This window comes from Astyanax mexicanus, chromosome 2 (assembly GCF_023375975.1).
Source record: "Astyanax mexicanus isolate ESR-SI-001 chromosome 2, AstMex3_surface, whole genome shotgun sequence".
Classification (NCBI taxonomy): Eukaryota; Metazoa; Chordata; class Actinopteri; order Characiformes; family Acestrorhamphidae; genus Astyanax; species Astyanax mexicanus.
Window position 1 is genome coordinate 76,670,577 of NC_064409.1, and position 18,606 is coordinate 76,689,182.

General features: G+C 33.6%; 1 protein-coding gene across 1 annotated transcript; it reads right to left on the minus strand.

The window, feature by feature from the left end:
* Window positions 1-1,831: 1,831 nt before the first annotated feature.
* Window positions 1,832-9,989, minus strand: lye (lymphocyte antigen-6, epidermis). Its single transcript, XM_007239720.4, has 3 exons — window positions 9,837-9,989; window positions 5,592-5,702; window positions 1,832-2,491 (listed from the first exon to the last, which is right to left on the minus strand). The coding sequence occupies exons 1-3, from the start codon at window positions 9,886-9,888 to the stop codon at window positions 2,277-2,279; spliced, it is 378 nt and encodes a 125-aa protein (XP_007239782.1). The 5' UTR covers window positions 9,889-9,989; the 3' UTR covers window positions 1,832-2,276.
* Window positions 9,990-18,606: the final 8,617 nt, after the last annotated feature.

Sequence of the window (18,606 nt, forward strand, 5' to 3'; positions counted from 1 at the left end):
CAGAGACAGATACTGAACTGCTCGTTCACACTGTGAAGAAACACCAGCAGCTCATTTAAGGGAACAGTAATGTTATTTTATTCTTTATTCTGTTTATTGTTAATGTAAAAGTTGGGTTTGTGCTCTGTAGTGCTCCTGTATGGCTATGATAGGATTGGGAGGCTGCTTGTTGACTGTTGTCAGGGTTTTAATCAGTCAGTGGCGCACCTGTCTTTCCTGCAGTCAAAATAGAAACACGCCAGAAATTTACCTGAACACACCTCACTTCCAGACCACCACACCAAACCATCAGTGTAGATTTATTCCTAAACTCTGATGATATTTGGGTCACGCTTTTATTGGGGTAGCTGTATCTACTGTCTACTAGATTTATGAGCTTTGCTGTGAGGACAAGAACGTTAGTAAATGCCAGGATGTTGGATGAAGAGTATGGGATGGAGCTTCACCTGTTCCAGAAAACACAGTTCAATGCTGAGAGGCTTTATACTACGGAGCCCCTAAAGGGACGTGGTGTATTTTTTTATGTAAAAAGTGGGGAGCACCACATAATGGTAGCTAGCAAGCTATAATTTAAACTGGCATATGTTCCACAGTGTAATGTTGTGATTAACTAGCTAGGTTAGCTAATGTTATCTATATTTTAGTGTGGAATGTTTTAGCTAATGTTAGCTAGGTTAGCTAATGTTAACTACTTTATTTTAGTGGGGAATGTTTTAGCTAATGTTAGCTAGGTTAGCTAATGTTAACTACTTTATTTTAGTGGGGAATGTTTTAGCTAATGTTAGCTAGGTTAGCTAATGTTAACTACTTTATTTTAGTGGGGAATGTTTTAGCTAATGTTAGCTAGGTTAGCTAATGTTAACTACTTTATTTTAGTGGGGAATGTTTTAGCTAATGTTAGCTAGGTTAGCTAATGTTAACTACTTTATTTTAGTGGGGAATGTTTTAGCTAATGTTAGCTAGGTTAGCTAATGTTAACTACTTTATTTTAGTGGGGAATGTTTTAGTTAGGTAGCCAATAGTAGCTTTAAGCCCAGATCTAATGGTAACCAGCTAACTCTTATTAGACATGCACAGAAAAAGCTTTTGCGCACAAACACACACACACACACACACACACACACACATACACACACACACACAAAACACAGCAGCTACTTTCTCCCCAGCCTACCATATATTGTACAGAGAGCAATGAAAGCCTTAAAGCTAAGCTAACTTAGCTAGCATTAGGTTAGCTACATTAAATCACAAATGGCAGCTAAATAAATATGATTATGATAACTGGATGGAGGAGCATGTGCACAGCACAACGTAGCAGTCTGTAAAGTCAGGTACTGACAAGTGAATATACTAAGTGGTGACTTAGTATCTGGTGCTCACCACTTAGTATATTCACTTGTCTGTACCTGACTTCACAGACTGCTACGTTGTGCTGTGCACATGCTCCCCCATCCAGTCAGCACATACTGCGCTCTTAGTGTGTAAACAGCATGGAGCAGCAGCAGAGACTGCGTTTGTTCATAGCAATATATTATCTTGCTAATATATCAGATTAAACTAGGTCTTATCAGCAATTTATCTCAGTTAAAAATAAATATATTTGATTGTTGGGTGGGATCAAGATCAGATCACGCTCTTACCATGAGCTAACCGCTCTAGAAAAAAAACAAATCTGCATATTGGGGGGAGGGGCAGATTACAAATTAATCACGTGTGTTAACACTTTAAAACACAATAACTGCACTTAGATGATCTCCATTTCACTAAAGTCTTAATCTACTGTGATCTTAATCTGAAACTAAGTAATGAACCACACAATAAAATTCAGTTTTTTGTTAAAATAGAATAGTTTTATTCAAGAAAAACTTTTAAACACACCTCTTTTCAGAGGTTTGTTTGGAAAGAAATATTAACAACACAAAAATTAGTTATTGCATCAGAGACACACTGTTCCCTACAGAAGCCCTGAGACGGGGTAAAGTGCTCTCGTCTTAGCAATCGAAAAGCGAAATAGATAAAAGTTAATATATACGTATAGTTAAGTGTACAAATTCAAGCTTTTAGAAACTTCATCTTTTACATCCTTCCATAGTCGCTCACTTACAGCATCTTAACGGTTCCTAACCCCAGTCCTGTGGACAGCATGTTCTACTAGGCTCTACTAGCATTAATGCTAATGTAAACGTGCTAAATTCGATAGTAGAACACAGTTCCCCGGGACTGGGACTGGAAACGGCTCGTTTGATAGAACAAGAAGTTAAGCTGGAGATCTTCTACATGAAGCTCCAGGTGGTGGCCAGCAGGGCGGCGCCGATAGCTGCGGTGATGGGCAGCTGGATGCTGCTGGCTCCGTTGCAGAGGTTGGTGGTGCAGCAGGACTGGGTGACGGTGTAGCCGACGCCCAGGACGCTGCCGGAGGAGCTGTTGCAGCTGGTGGGGAGGGTGCAGCCACTGGTGTAGAAGTTCATGGCACCAGACAGGTTGAATGCTGGGAAAAGGGAATTAAATGGGATTAAGGATTAAGATCCCAATCATCAGGAAATAAAGCAAGTTTTATATACGTTTATCTGCTTCAGAAAGTCCTAATCTATTGGCACTACGTCTCTATAGGGACTAGGCAAGCTGTGTGAGTACATTTGCAGACCAGTTAAACACTCATAATCATCCTGTTACCTTCAAGTACTTTTAATTACTTTTTGTACTTTTAAGTACTTTTAGTAGTAGTGAGCTGTATGGACCCTCCCGTAATTCACATCACCTCACTAGGACCACACTGGCTAGTGTGCAAACTCACTCACAAGAAAGCACCTTACAACCTATACCGGTTTGTGTGTTCCCAAGTCATATCCTCCAATAAGACTTTATGATCTGTCTCTGGTCTTACATACCTTAGTGTTCTAGATTCTAGAACATATTACAATATATCTTCAAAAAGGCATGTGTGATCTTTTTTAGTGGAAATGAATTGAAAACAACAGAAAATGCTGGGTTTTTGCTTGAGAACTGTGATGGATTTTCTCTATATAAGTGCATCAAAGACATCTGTCTTAATTTTTCACCTGTATAAAAGACTCAGACTGTCCACAGACTCAATTAATCAGCCATACTCTAACCTCTACAACCTTTAACCTCTAAGGATGTCATGGACAAGATCATAGACCTGCACAAGGCTATAATGAGCAACGAAACCATAAGTAAGACGCTGAGTGAGACGGAGACAACTGTTGATGTAATAGTAAGAAACTGGAAGAAAAATACAAAATGATTGTCAATCGACATCAATCTGGGGCTCCATGCAAAATCTCAACTTGTAGGAAGGTGAGGAAAGTGAGAGATCAGCCTAAAACTACATGGTGGGAACTTAATGATCTCAAGGTAGCTGGGACCATAGTCACCAAGAAAACCATTGGTAACATTGGTAACACCTTACCCAGGTGACAATTTTTTAGACCATTTTAAACACCTGGATGATTCTGAGGGTGATTAATAGAAGGTGCTGTGCTCAGATGAGACAAAAATTGAGGAGAAATGCTAACCACGACCCAAAGAACACCATCTCCACTGTCGAGGTATGGAGGTGGGACATTATGTTTTAAGCGTGTTTTTTGTGGGCTAATAGCACAGGACTACCTCACTGCATCAATGGAAGAATAGACAGAGCCATTTACACTGTAATCCCAAATAAGTTGCGTTTACTTAAAAACTTTGAGGAAACCGGTTGCCTTAAAAAAGTTAAGTAATGGGGAATGAAAATGTAAGTTAGAATAACTTAAAGCATCAAGTTATTACAACTAAAGGGGAAGTTGATTTGGTAGCCCAGGGGGAATCACTACACACTGATGGCGAGTGCAAGTCAGAAACTGTTACTCAAAATAGTTGAGTATTGTTTAGAAATATCCAATTTTACGTAAAACAGACTTAAATCATTTGAGCTCAAACAATGTATGGGTTTACAGTGTACCGTAGAATCCTGAGTCACAACCTCCTTTCCTCCACCAGGACATTGAAAATAGGTTGTGGTTGGGTCTTCCAGCATGACAATGACCCAAAACATATGGCCAAGACAACAAAGGAGTGGCTCAAACGGAAGCACATTAATGTCATGGAGTGGCCTATAGCCAGTCCCCAGAGCTTAATCCCATAGAAAACTTATGGAGGGAGCTGAAGATCTGAGTTGCTAAGCGACAGCCTCAAAATGATCTTAATGAATTAGAGATGATCTGCAAAAAGGAGTGGATATGTGCGCAAACCTCAACATCAACTACAAAAAATGTCTGACTGCTATATTTATTTCTCTCTTCAACATGCAAATATATACAATATATCGCTGTCCTATGAAAAACACTTATCTACATTTTTGTCGATTTTTAGTTTACTACATAATTTGAACAGACAAACTGTCCCTTACACTGTGCCAACATTTTTTGATGAACGGACCAAAAGAAACTCTTTAAAATGACCTGAAATAAACTCTTTTGACTTGACTTCCATTGAAAGTTTAGAAGGTTTTTTCTCTCTCCTGTAAAGATGCTGTTTTGGAGATAAGTGTTTTTCATTGGACAGCGATGATGTATAATTTATACATATATGTGATTTTCTGGATTTTATCTCTCACTTTTAACATTAACCTACTCTAACATTAACCTACTCTAACCTAAATATAATTTATTTATTTATTATAGATTTCTATTATTATATTATTTATTTATTTCTATTATATATAGAAACTCCTGCTGATGTTCTACCAGTCTGTGGTAGCCAGCGTCCTCTTTTACGCTGTAGCGTGCTGGGGAGGCAGCATCAGCAAGAGGGACGCTGGACGACTGGACAGGCTGGTGAGGAAAGCTGGTTCTGTGCTGGGATTAGAGCTGGAGTCCTTAACACCACTGGAGGAGAAGAGAGCCCTCAGCAAGCTGCTGAACATCATGGACAATGTTCACCACCCTCTGCACAGCACCATCACCAGTCAGAGGAGCTCATTCAGCGGCAGACTGCTGTCCCAGTCCTGCACCACAGACAGACTCCGAAAGTCTTTTGTCCCTCAGGCCATAAGACTTTTCAACTCCTCTCAGCACAGCAAACTAAAGACTCTGTGACACTTTTTCACCCTGGCAACTCTGGCCACACCATGGACACACCCTCAGCTACAACACTATTTTTATAGTTCTACCCTATTTTGCACTAGTAGTTCTTTCACTAGTTAATTCATCTACTGTTTACGTATCTTTTGCACTGCTGAATTTAAATCATTATATAACTGTTTATTTGCACTTTCTGTATGGCTGAAATCAGTTATCCTCACTTTATGCACATCAACTGGTGTTCACTGTCTATTGTTCAACTGCACTACCTCCATTCTACATTACACACACACTAAAGACTGTACTTTTACATTGTACATTCTATTTTTTATTTGATTGTATTTATATATATCTTTATCTTTATATTTTATATATTTTATTTTGTAACTTTGTGCATTCAATTTGTAACTTTGTGTATTATACCTGCTGCTGGATGTCTAGAATTTCCCCTCGGGGATCAATAATGTATCTATCTATCTCTATCTCTCTATAAGAAGGCTGTTGTACCTGCTGTCGCTGTGAAGCAGCTGGTGTTGTTTCCGGTGCAGGTCTGTGAGCTGCTGAAGAAGCACCTTCCCAGAATTCCCACCGAACACGTGTAACAGTTCAGCCCATCAGCTGCAGAGAGAGAGAGAGAAAAGGAGAGAAAGAGAGAAAAAGAGAGAGAGATAAAGAGATTTATATTTATAATTTACACAAACAGAAACAAGAAACCTGTCCCACCATTTTTTTGTTCTTTTAAGTACTTTTGTGACATTTTAAATACTTTTTACATTTTAAGTACCTTTTGTGCCTTTTGTATTTTTCATTCTATTACATACTTTTTGTAGTTTTACAGACTTATAAGTACGTTTTGTACTTTTAAGTACTTTTAAGTAAAAGTGAGCTGTACTGCATGTACCCTCAGATACATGCAAAGAATGTACAATTTATACAATTTTTATCTTCATAATTATCTATATTGTTTTGTGGGAGAGTGATATTTTAGACTTTTTACCAAATGTTTTAGAACAGAGTACTTTTTGTACTTTTAAGGACTTTTAAGTCATTTTGAACATTTTAAGTACTTTTTTGTACTTTTTAATTTTAAGTACTGTTTGTACCTTTCAATATATTTTGCTTTTGCAAGTACTTTTAAGTACTTTTTGACATTTTAAATACTTTTCATACTTTTAAGTACCTTTTGTGCCTTTTGTATTTTTCATTCTTTTACATACTTTTTGTAGTTTTACAGACTAATAAGTACGTTTTTTTTTTTACTTTTAAGTACTTTTAAAGTGAGCTGGACTGCATGTACCCTCAGGTATCTTAATAATTATCTATATTGTTTTGTGGGAGGGTGATATTTTAGACTAGAGTAGAGTACTTTTAAAGACTTTTAAGTAATTTTGAACATTTTAAGTACTTTTTTGTACCATTTATTTTTAAGTACTGTTTGTACTTTTCAATATGCTTTGCTTTTGTAAGTACTTTTAGCACTTTTTAAGTACTATAAAAGTACCTTTTGCACTTGTACTTTTAAGTACCTTTGTACTTTTAAGTACTTTTTGTACCTTCAAGCAGTAGTGAGCTGTACTGACTCCCCTAATTCACATCAGGACCTCGCCAGGACCACACTGGCCAGTGTGCAAACTCACTCACAAGATAGCACCTCACAAGTTATACAGGTTTGTGTGTTCCCGAACCATACCTTCAGGTTACACTTAATAATCTGTCTGTGTTTTTATTTATTGTTATTGTAAAGAAATGGATTGCTACATGTCTCAGTGTTCTAGAACATATTCTAATATATCTTGACTTTCACACAAAAAAGCAAGTGAACAGGTGTGTTCAGGTGTGTTCAGGTATGTGATGAATGTGATGGAATGTGATAGTGAGATGGTGAGATGGTGTATCAGCAGTAGATCAGTGGGTGTGGTGCTCTAAGGCTGAACATATTTTAGTAAGAATGAAGGAAATCAATCAATCTGTCTGGTTATCTGATGTATCTACTGTGAAAGTGTGGTAACACAATCGCAACAATATTTAATTAAAAGTGAAAATATATATAGTGAAATTCCAGCTACAAATCTAGCAACATTTTTAATTTTTTTTAGTTTATAAACGTAAAAAATAAATAGATGTAAAAATGTAAATTGTGCTCTTCCATTAAATAAGCATACACTATAGCATACACTATTTCTTCCTTTATTTTACTATTGTAAGTTATTTTATTTAAGTGCTTTAATCAATAATAAGAAACATAAATAAAGTCTAATTAAAACACATTTTAGCTTTTTTTAGGGACAAAAGTATTTTGTTTTGTATTTTTAGAATTTATTTCTAATTTCCTCCAAAAAGAGAGAAGTGGTTTGTATATTGTTAATTTTAAAGTAATCTAATGATTTAAAAGATGTTTTTTTTTCTTAAAATATAGCTGAAAAAAATGTGTTTAGTATTAAAGGTTAATTAAAAAATTCTGAAGTAAAGTTTAAAAGCTATTTGGAAAATTAAGATTTATTTTTGTAGAGCTTTAGAATAAATAATTGAGAATAAATTGTTTGTTAATATGTAATATGAGGTGAATGTACATTTTGAACTAAAGTTGCAAATTAAATCAAATAACAAATAATAAAATTCTTTAAAACAATTACAGATTTTTTATTTTAATATTCTCACCTGAAATCAACACTTTTGTTGGTCGAATCAGTTTCAGACTGAAAGGTTGATTTTTTTCTATTGTAAAACTACAGCTCAAAAATATATATATTTTACATTTTAATAATCAGATAAAAATACATCAGATAAATATGATCAGATAAAAGTAGAGCCCTCTTTTGCTTTTTTTTGTCGATAACTGATCCACTTCAGCGTGGAGGGAACATTATCAGTGTGAGTGTTAACATTAGGAACATTTAATGTAACACTTTTAATTTAATGTAACAACATTGTCAGGGATGAATTTAAATAAAAATAAAAATGTGCATGCTAGATTATCATTAGCAACAATATAAAACAGAGTGTTAAATTAACATTTTGGGTGTTACATTAAATGTCCCAATGGAACATCAATATTAGGGGTGCTAAAATGAACATTGTGAGCATTAAACCAACATATTGAGTTTTAAATTATATATATTTTATAATTTTATAATTATATTTATCAAACATGTCAATGGTAGATTTAACATTTTAATTGTTAAATTAACATTTTGAGACAGCTACATTTACATTGTAAGTGTTACAAGTGCAGTTATTCACTGTAACTCAATGTTTTTCATTCAGCACTCAGAACATTGATTGAACACTTACATTTTAAACCTAGCACTCACAATGTTGATTTAATATCAATAATTTTAAAATTAGCACTCACAATATTGATTTTATATTTGATTTATTTGATTTAAATTGTTAATGTTACCAATGATGAGTTAACACTCAGTTATTATGATTGTAACTCCTTACAATGTTGATCTAGCACAATTTAAAATTTAGCATTCACAATTTTTAGAATGTTAATTTAACACTTGTCACTTGCAATTTTAACACTTGCAGTTTTAAATTTAGAATTCACAACATTAATTCAAATTTAAGTCTGAAAATTAAAAAAATAATAATAATTTTTGAATTTACAATTTTAACAAAAACAAAGTTAAAAATACCCTTAAATGTTGATTGTACACTTGCAATTTTAAATTTAGAACTCACAACAATGATTCAAATTTAAATCTGAAATTTTCAAATTTGATGCTACAATTGATGAGTTAACACTCAGTGATCACAAATGTAACCGTTACAGTGTTGATCTTACACTCCTAATTTAAAATTCTGCATTCACAATTTTAGAATGTTGATTTGACATTACAAGTGTCACTTGCAATTTTAACACTTAAAATTTTAACACTTAAAATTTTAACACTTGCAATTTTAAATTTAGATTTCCCCACATTGATTCTAATTTAAATCTGAAATTTTCCAATTTGATGTTACAAATGATGAGTTAACACTCAGATAACACAAATTTAACCTCTTACAGTGTTGATCTAACACTCCCAATTTAAAATTCTGCATTCACAATTTTAGAATGTTGATTTAACATTACAAGTGTCACTTGCAATTTTAACACTTAAAATTTTAACACTTGCAATTTTAAATTTAGAACTCACAACATTGACTCTAATTTAAATCTGAAAATTTTAAATTTGATGTTACAAATCATGAGTTACCACTCTGTTAACTCACATTTAACCTCTTACAATGTTGAGCTAACATTTATTTAAAATTTTGAATTTACAATTTTAACAAAAACAAAGTTAAAAACACCCTTAAATGTTGATTTTAACACTTGCAATTTTAAATTTAATACTACAACAATGATCAAATTTAAATCTGAAATTTTCAAATTTGATGTAACCTATGATGAGTTAACACTTAGTGATCACAAATGTAACTGTTACAGTGTTGATCTAACACTCACAATTTAAACTTTTGCATTCACTTTTGAAATTGTCAAATATATTGTTAAAAATTACGAGTTAACACTCAGTTAAGACAAATCTAACACTCACAATTAAGAAAAAATTGCATTCACAAATTTAGAATTTTTATTATAATCATCATCATCATCATTATTTTATTATTTTATCATGATTATTTTTTAAATCATTGAAATTTAAAGCATTGATTTAACATTATCAGTGTTGAATTTAATATATAAAATGTTGATTTTAACACTCGCAATTTTAGATTTAGTGAAATAAGTAGAGATCTTACCGGCGACGAAGAGCGCGGCCACGGCCAGCACTGCCCACAGGACCTTGTTCATGATGAAGGCAGGTGTTCAGTAGGTTCCTCTGCAGGTAGAAATCCAGCAGGTGCTGAGAGCTCTGGGAGAAGCAGTGTGGAGATGAGGGTGGGTATCTGATGGTCAGGGGGTAAATATACCCTCCTCTCGCTGTGGGGGAGGAGCTGAGGGTGTACTTTCTGGAGGTACTCAGTGATGAGATCAGGCCAGTCCTGCAGGTACGGAGGAAAGATGAGGAAACAATGGGCAGCAGGAGATAAACCTGTTCTCAGTGCTTGTCTGAGGAACGTCCATCACTCCGGTTACTGTGTGCAGTCAGGGATCAGCTGGAGCTTTGCGTAGGCGAGCTTTTGTTAGATAAGAGAAGTTAAACAAACTGGGTTCCTATAGAAGAAAAGACACGATGGTATACCTTTAAAAGTCACACATTTTTCAGCAGTGACTGTATACAGTCAGCCATGAGTCATAAAATAGCCTATTATTCAGAATTTAACTGAACATTAAAAAGGTTAAACACTGTAGAAATACGCAGAAAAGCTTGTGTACCACTTGAATATATGGGTTATTTATAAAAGGTTTATTAATGGTTTATAAATCAGTTTATTTGTTGTTAATTAGGTTATAAATGCTTTAAACACTTAGTTAAATGTTACTCAATACATACAGTTGCAAGAAAAAGTATGTCTTTAAATGTGTTCTGATCTTCATCTAAGTCCCAACAATAGACAAACACAGTCTGCTTAAACCAATACCACACAATTAAAAATTATATGTTTGCATGGTTTTATTGAACACAACATTTAACATTAACATTCACAGTGAGGGGTGGAAAAAGTATGTGAAACCCCAGACGAATGACTTTTCTAAGAGCTAATTGGAAAAGAGCTACTAAAAAAACACACCAGTTTTGAGTTTTGAGCTGTTCTTAAGAAGCTTCTTAATTGCTTGATGTGAATTATGTCTCACACAAAAGATCAAGCTCTCAGAAGATCTACGTTCAAGCTGGAAAGAAAGGGTTACAAAAGTATCTCTAAAAGCCTTCATGTTCACGTGTTCACAGTAAGACAGACGATCTACAAATGGAGGAAGTTCAGCACTGTTGCTACTCTCCCTAGGTGTGGTAAAGTCCTGTAAAGATGACTGTAAGAGCACAGCGCAGAATGAGAATCAATGAGGTGAGGAAGAATCCTAGAGTGTCAGCTAAAGACTTACAGAAATCTCTGGCACATGCTAATATTTTTGTAGACAAATCTACAATCAGAAAAACATTAAACAAGAATGGAGTTTATGGGAGGACACCACGGAGGAGGAAGCCACTGCTGTATAAAAAAAAAAAACATTTCTGCGTGTTTGAAGTTTGCAAAAGAGCACTTGGATGTTCCACAGCAGTACTGCCTAAATATACTGTGGACAGATTAAACCAAAATTGAAGAGTTGTTTGGAAGGAACACACAACGCTATGTGTGGAGAACTAAAGGCACAGCACACCATCGTCAAAACCTCATCCCAACTGTGAAACATGGTGAAGGGTGCATCATGGTTTGAGGCTGCTTTGCTGCCTCAGGGTCTGGACGGATTTCCGTCATCAACGGAAAAATGAATTCTCAAGTTTACCAAGACATTTTGCAGGAAAACTTAAGACCATCTGTCCACCAACTGAAGCTCAACAGAGGATGAATTATGCAACAGGACAACGACCCAAAACATAGAAGTAAATCAAGAACAGAATGAACGGCTTCAATAGAAGAAAATACTGGGCCTTCTGGAGAGCCCTGACCTCCTGCTGTAGCATCATGACCTCAAGACAGAGATTCACACCAGATATCCTGAGAATATTATAGCTGAACTGAAACAGTTTAGTGAAGAGGAATGATCCAGAATTCCTCCTGACTGTTCTGCAGGTCTGATCTGCAGCTACAGGAAAGGAAACGTTTGTTTGAGGTTTTTGCTGCCAAAGGAGGATCAACCAGGTTTTAAATCCAAAGGTTCACATACTGTTTCCACCCCTCACTGTGAATGTTAAATGTTATGTTCAATAAAATCATGCAAACATATAATTTATAATTGTGTGGTATTAGTTTAAGCAGAGTGTGTTTGTCTATTGTTGGGACTTAGATGAAAATCAGAACACATTTAATGACCAATTTATGCAGAAATCCAAGTATAATCCCTAAGGAAGGATTCACAAACTCTTTCTTGCAACTTTATGTAAATGCTGACTGATTAAAAAAAAAGTATCCAGTATACCAGAACAAATCTAAGGTTTGACAGTATAAATGAATGTGGAATCACTATTTGGTAAACTATTGAGTGTTGTGAATGCTTATTATTCGGTTTTAAAGCGTTTATAACCTAATTATTAAACATTAGTGAATTCCTTTATAAACCATTAATAAACCCTTTATTAAGGAGCCTATATTTATCAACTTGACTAAACAGTAGGCTTTAATTTAGGTCAGTAAGATGTAACAGGACAAGCTTTGGTACCATTTTCAAATAAAACCCCTTTATAAAGTGTTAATAATTATTTATGATGGGATGATGGGATGAGGGGACGGTAAGCTGACACTTCTACACCTTTTCTGTTGTTTCTTAAGCCACAGAATCAGGTTTCACTCTGCTGTCTCATTGATTACCCAACAACCAGTTAAGCTTCTAGAACACAAGGCATTCTAACAACGTATATGTGTGTGTGTTTGTGTCTCACTAATATGCAAAATATGTACCAGAAATGCATGTGACACAAAGAAAATACCCCAAAAAATGTTGCAACATTTTTCCTGAATAAGAAAATTAATAGATATTATCTTTTATTAAACAACTTTTAGATGGAACATTTAACAAAATTAACAAAACGTATTGTTTGATAAAAGAATAGTAACATTTTCTGTGACTTTACACAAAATAACTCTTGTTATACTGATATATTTCTATCAACTACTGTTTATTACTGCAACAAATATTTTAAATATATTTGGACAATATATAAGCAACTTACTAATTATTAAACTTTTTTTGGAGATATAAAAGTGCATCTCAAGAAATTAGAATATTTTTGAAAAGTTTCTTTATTTCAGTAATTCAGTTCAAAATGTGAAACTCATATATTATATAGATGTATTAAACACAGAGTGATCTATTTTAAGCGTTTATTTATTTTATTGTTGATAATTATGGTTTACAGCCAATGAAAAAACAAAAATTAGTGTCTTAGAAAATTTGAATATTATATATAAGACCAATTGGTATTTTTAGCAGTGTGGGCAGTGTGCCAAGTCCTGCTGGAGAATGAAATCCACATCTCCATAAAAGTTGATCAGCAGAGAGATACATGAAGTGCTGTAAGATTTTGTGGGAAAACAAAACTGCACTGACTTTAGACTTGATAATAAAACACAGTGGATCAACACCAGCAGATGATCAGCATCTCTCTCCAAACCATCACTGATCATCAGTACATTTTACATTTCATTTATAAATCAAGGGATCAGAGTCTGGAGGAAGAGTGGAGAGACACACAGTCCAAACTGCTTGAGGTCTAGTGTGAAGTTTCCACCAATCAGTGATGGTTTGGAGAGACATGTCATCTGCTGGTGTTGATCCACTGTGATATATCTAAAGTAAGTCTAAAGTCCACAGAGCATTATTAAGTGTAGTTGCAAAGACCATCAAATATGTTATGATAAAACTGGCGCTCATCAGGAACTGCCCCAGAAAAGGAAGAGCAAGAGCTTCACAAAGTATTTTTTGGTTTGTTTAACAGTAATTTTAAGTTACTACATGATTCCTTATGTGTTCCTTCATAGTCTGGATCACTTCACTATACAATATAGAAAAAAAAATCTACTAAAAACATTGCATGAAAAGATGTATCCAAACTTTTGACTGGTACTGTATGAACATTCATTTGGAGCAGAGAGGAAACATAACTTGTCAATCGTCAGGAACCCCTTTTCACATTCAGAAACAAACAATTATGCAAATAGACAGGAAGTTCTAAAATATGAAACCAGTCACGCACACAAACTCTTAGAAGCACAGTAGCAACATTTTCTGTAGTTTTACTTTTCAGCCGACATACATTTCTATTTAAGATCATCCACAGCATCTCAATCTCAAGACTTTGACTAGACTCCAAAACCTTCATTTAATTTTTGCTTTTTTAATCCATTCAGAGGTGAACTTTTTGTTTGTGTGCTTTGGGTCATTGTCCTGCTGCAGAACCCAAGTACACCTGAGCTTGAGGTCACTAAGGAACAGATGGCCGGATTTTCTCCTTCAGGATTTTCTGATAAACAGCAGAATTCCTGCTTCCATCTATTACAGCAAGTTATCCAGCAGCTCCAGACCATCACACACATGCACACACACACACACACACACACACACACACACACACACACACACACTACCACCACCATGTTTTACTACGTTCTTTATGATGTTCTTTTTTCTTATATTATGTGTTTTATAGTTTTACGCCAGATGTAACGGATGGACACACACCTTCCAAAAAGCTCCACTTTTGTCTCGTCAGTCCTGTAAAGAATATTTACCCAAAGTTCTGGAGATCATTAAGATGTTAGTTGGTAAATGTGAGACGGGTGCTTGTGTTCTTTTTGTTCTTTTTGGTCAGCAGTGTTTTTTTTTATCTTGGAATTCTCCCATGAAGACTCCTCTGATATTTTCACCCAGTCTCTTTCTTATTATTGGATCATTAACGCTGATCTTAACTGAGGTGAGTGAGATCCTTCAGTTCTTTAAATATTGTTCTGGGTTCTTTTGGGATCTCCTGGATGAGTTCTTCATGCCCTTTTGGAGTAATTTTGTTCGATCAGCCGGTCACTCCTGGGAAGGTTCACCAGTGTTCCATGTTTTTTCTCCATTAGTGAATAAAAGTGAATCACTGTGGTTCTCTGGAGTCCCAAAGCTTTAGAAATTTAGACTTTATAACCTTTTCCAGACTGATAGATGATCAATGACTTCTTCAGATGGGGGTATAATAATAATAATAATGTGCTGCTTTTTTTGAGATATTTTATCTGCTTCATGTTGTCCGACAAGTTCTATCTTATAAGGGATTTCTTGATTCTACAGGTCTGGCAGTAATCAGGCCTGGTTGTAGTTAGTAGTAAAATTAAAGTCAGCTTTTCAAAAAGTGTGATTAATCACAGTTCATTTTCTTAATACATTTCTTAATACATTAAGCCATATAATTATAATTTAAGTACAGTCAGTTCCCTTCTACTGTACAGTTTGTGTGTAATAGCAACCAGTCTGGGATGGAAAGTTCTAAAACATTAAGCCACGCCCCTTCTGTCTGCCCACACAATGCACTAGAACAGATCACATTGACTTGTGGACAAAAAGAAACTGAGACAATGAAGTCATTATTAACCCTCCTGTTCTGTAATAGTAATAGTAACAGTAACAGTAATGGTGTTCCTGGGTCAGTTTGACCTGGTGCATGTTTAATTATTCAAAATATGTCTGAAACAAAAAAGAAAATCCTAAGCAGATATATTTCATAATATTTTTATAATATTTTATTACTATCATTATTGCTAATTATTTTATCAATATTTAGTGCAGTGATGTCCCTTACCTTTAACAGGTAATACTTCAGTTAGGATAAATCACTTGTTTTTCATAAAAGAAAACTTTTTACAATTTTTCACTACTTTTTTACTTTTGAAAGACCAACATATAATTTTACACACAATTGAAACATAACATTGCAATTTTGTTGTAGTTTTAGTTTTTGCAGGGAGAGGAATATTATATATATATATATATATGTTGATTTCACTATTTAAGGCAAGCAAAAGAAGTTTCTATAACACTTTTTATGAATCTCATCTCTATTAGACTCTATAACCACATTCATAACATATAATAATGCATGTATAAGGCATTATAAACATGGCTATAAATATTTATAAAAAGGCATAACCCATTATAGCCATGTTTATTAAGCATTATGACTTGTGATCATAATACATGTAAAAATAGTTGTTAAAATAGTATATATCTATATCTATCATTAATTTTACCCCACAATGAAAGTCTTGCACTTTACTTGGAGCACACAAAGACCTGTTATAATACATTATAATTGACTATAACTAATATTATATTCAATACAAGAATAATTTATGATAATTTATGATTATTGAGGGTGTGTTTATAAGTCGGAAGTTTTTTTAGTCATAATACAGTCTGCAAGCTGGGACTGAGTTTCTTGGTATTGATGTATAAAACTGTTATAAACACAGCTATTAATGCATTATAATCACAGTTTATGATGCATAATAAACATGGCTATGATGTATTGTACATTTTTATAAATATGTATATGAATGCATTATAATGTGCTATGAGTATGTTTATAGAGTCTTATAGAGATGACTTTCATAGTGTTTATTTCAATTTCAAGTGTTACAGAAGTTTCATACTGAAAAAAATACTTTTAACTACCTTTTAAACTCTTTTTCCCAGATCTTCAAACTTTAAAACAGGTCAATTTGACCCGGAACATAACAGTAGGGTTAATATTTTACTACTATTTTAAGTTTGAAAGACCAACATATAAAACACAATAGTTTTACATACATGAAAAGACAGTGCTGCAATTTTGTTTTAGTTTTAGTTTTAGTTTTTGCAGGGGGTGGAAATATGTTGCAAATATGTGAGATGAACTATTTTCATATTATAAGTTAATTACACAAATTAAGCCGAGCAGAATAAGTTTCGTACTAAAAAAAATACTTTTAACTACTTTTTTAACTCTTTTTCCTAGATCTTCAAACTTTTAAACAGATCAATGTGACCCAGAACATAACAGTAGGATTAATATTTTACTACTCTTTTTTAAGTTTGAAAGACCAAGTTTTACATAACATGGAAACACAGCACTGCAATTTAGTTTTAGTTCTTGTTTTTGCAGGGGGTGGAAATATGTTGCAAATATATGATATGAACCATTTTCTTATTATATGTTAATTAGACTAATTAAGACAAGCAGAATAAGTTTTGTACTGAAAAAAAAATACATTTAACTATTTTTCCCAGATCTTTAAACTTTAAAACAGGTAAATTTGACCCAGAACATAACAGGAGGGTTAATATTTTACTGCTTTTTTAAGTTTAAAATACCGACATATAAAACACAATAGTTTTACATAAAATTGAAACATAACATTGCAATTTAGTTTTAGTTTTAATTTTAGTTTTTGCAGGGCGTGGTTGCAAATATGTGAGATGAACCATTCCCATAGTATATGTTAAATACACTAATTAAGGCAAGCAGAAGATGTTTCGTACTGAAAAAAAAAAATACTTTTAACTATTTTTTCTAGATCTTAAAAATTAAAAACAGATCAGTTTAACCCAGAACATAACAGGAGGATTAATATTTTACTACTTTTTTAAGTTTAAAAGACCAACATATAAAACACAATAGTTTTACATAAAATTGAAACATAACATTGCAATTTAGTTTTAGTTTTAGTTTTTGCAGGGCGTGGTTGCAAATATGTGAGATGAACCATTTTCATATGATATGCTAAATATACTAATTAAGGCAAGCACAAAAAGTTTCGTACTAAAAAAAAAAATACTTTTAACTATTTTTCCTACATCTTCAACCTTTAAAACAGATCAGTTTAACCCAGAACATAACAGTATAGTTAATGTTTCACTGCTTTTTTAAGTTTTAAAGACTAACATATAAAACACAATAGTTTTACATAAAATGGAAACATAACATTGCAATTTAGTTTTAGATTTAATTTTAGTTTTTGCAAATATGTGAGATGAACCATTTTCATATTATATGTTAATTACACTTATTAAGGCAAGCAGAAAAAGTTTCGTACTGGAAAAAATAAATACTTTTAACTATTTTTCCTAGATCTTCAAACATTAAAACAGGTAAATTTGACCCAGAACATAACAGGAGGGTTAATATTTTACTGCTTTTTTAAGTTTAAAAGACCAACATATAAAACAAAATATTTTTACATAAAATTGAAACATAGCACTGCAATTTAGTTTTAGTTTTAATTTTAGTTTTAGCAGGGCGTGGAAATATGTTGCAAATATGTGAGATGAACCATTTTCATATTATATGCTAAATATACTAATTAAGGCAAGCAGAAGAAGTAATAAAAATAATTTTAACTATTTTTTCTAGATCTTTAAACTTTAAAATGGGTCAGTTTGACCCAGAACATAACAGGAGGGTTAATGTAATTATTATTATATATTTTTTAAATGCTACATTGAATTGATGTGATCAGTTTGATGAGAACAGTTCTAACGCAGTAATTATGCAGAGGGGACGTTTCTAAAGCTGCAGACTCGGGTTTCATTCTTAGGATTCGATTGTACTGCACTAGGTTATAGAATGGGTTTGTTGCTCGGTTACTGTGTTAGCGTGGCGCTAACAAAAGGCTCATCACCATCCCAACTTTACTCATCACCATTACCACACACCAGAGTCAAATTACACACAGCCCTGAAGCAGCGTTTCAGAATAATAATAAAACTAAATCAGGGAAATTTAGTTATTAACATGTGCAATTTATATCAATAAGAACATTTTTCAATATCTCATAATATCATGAAGATTCCCCTAAACCATGCATGAGAATGTAGTTTTCCACTCATTACCCAGTATGAATTATTCATTTATGAATGTTAACACTTTTAATCCAGTATACAGCTCTGGAAAACATT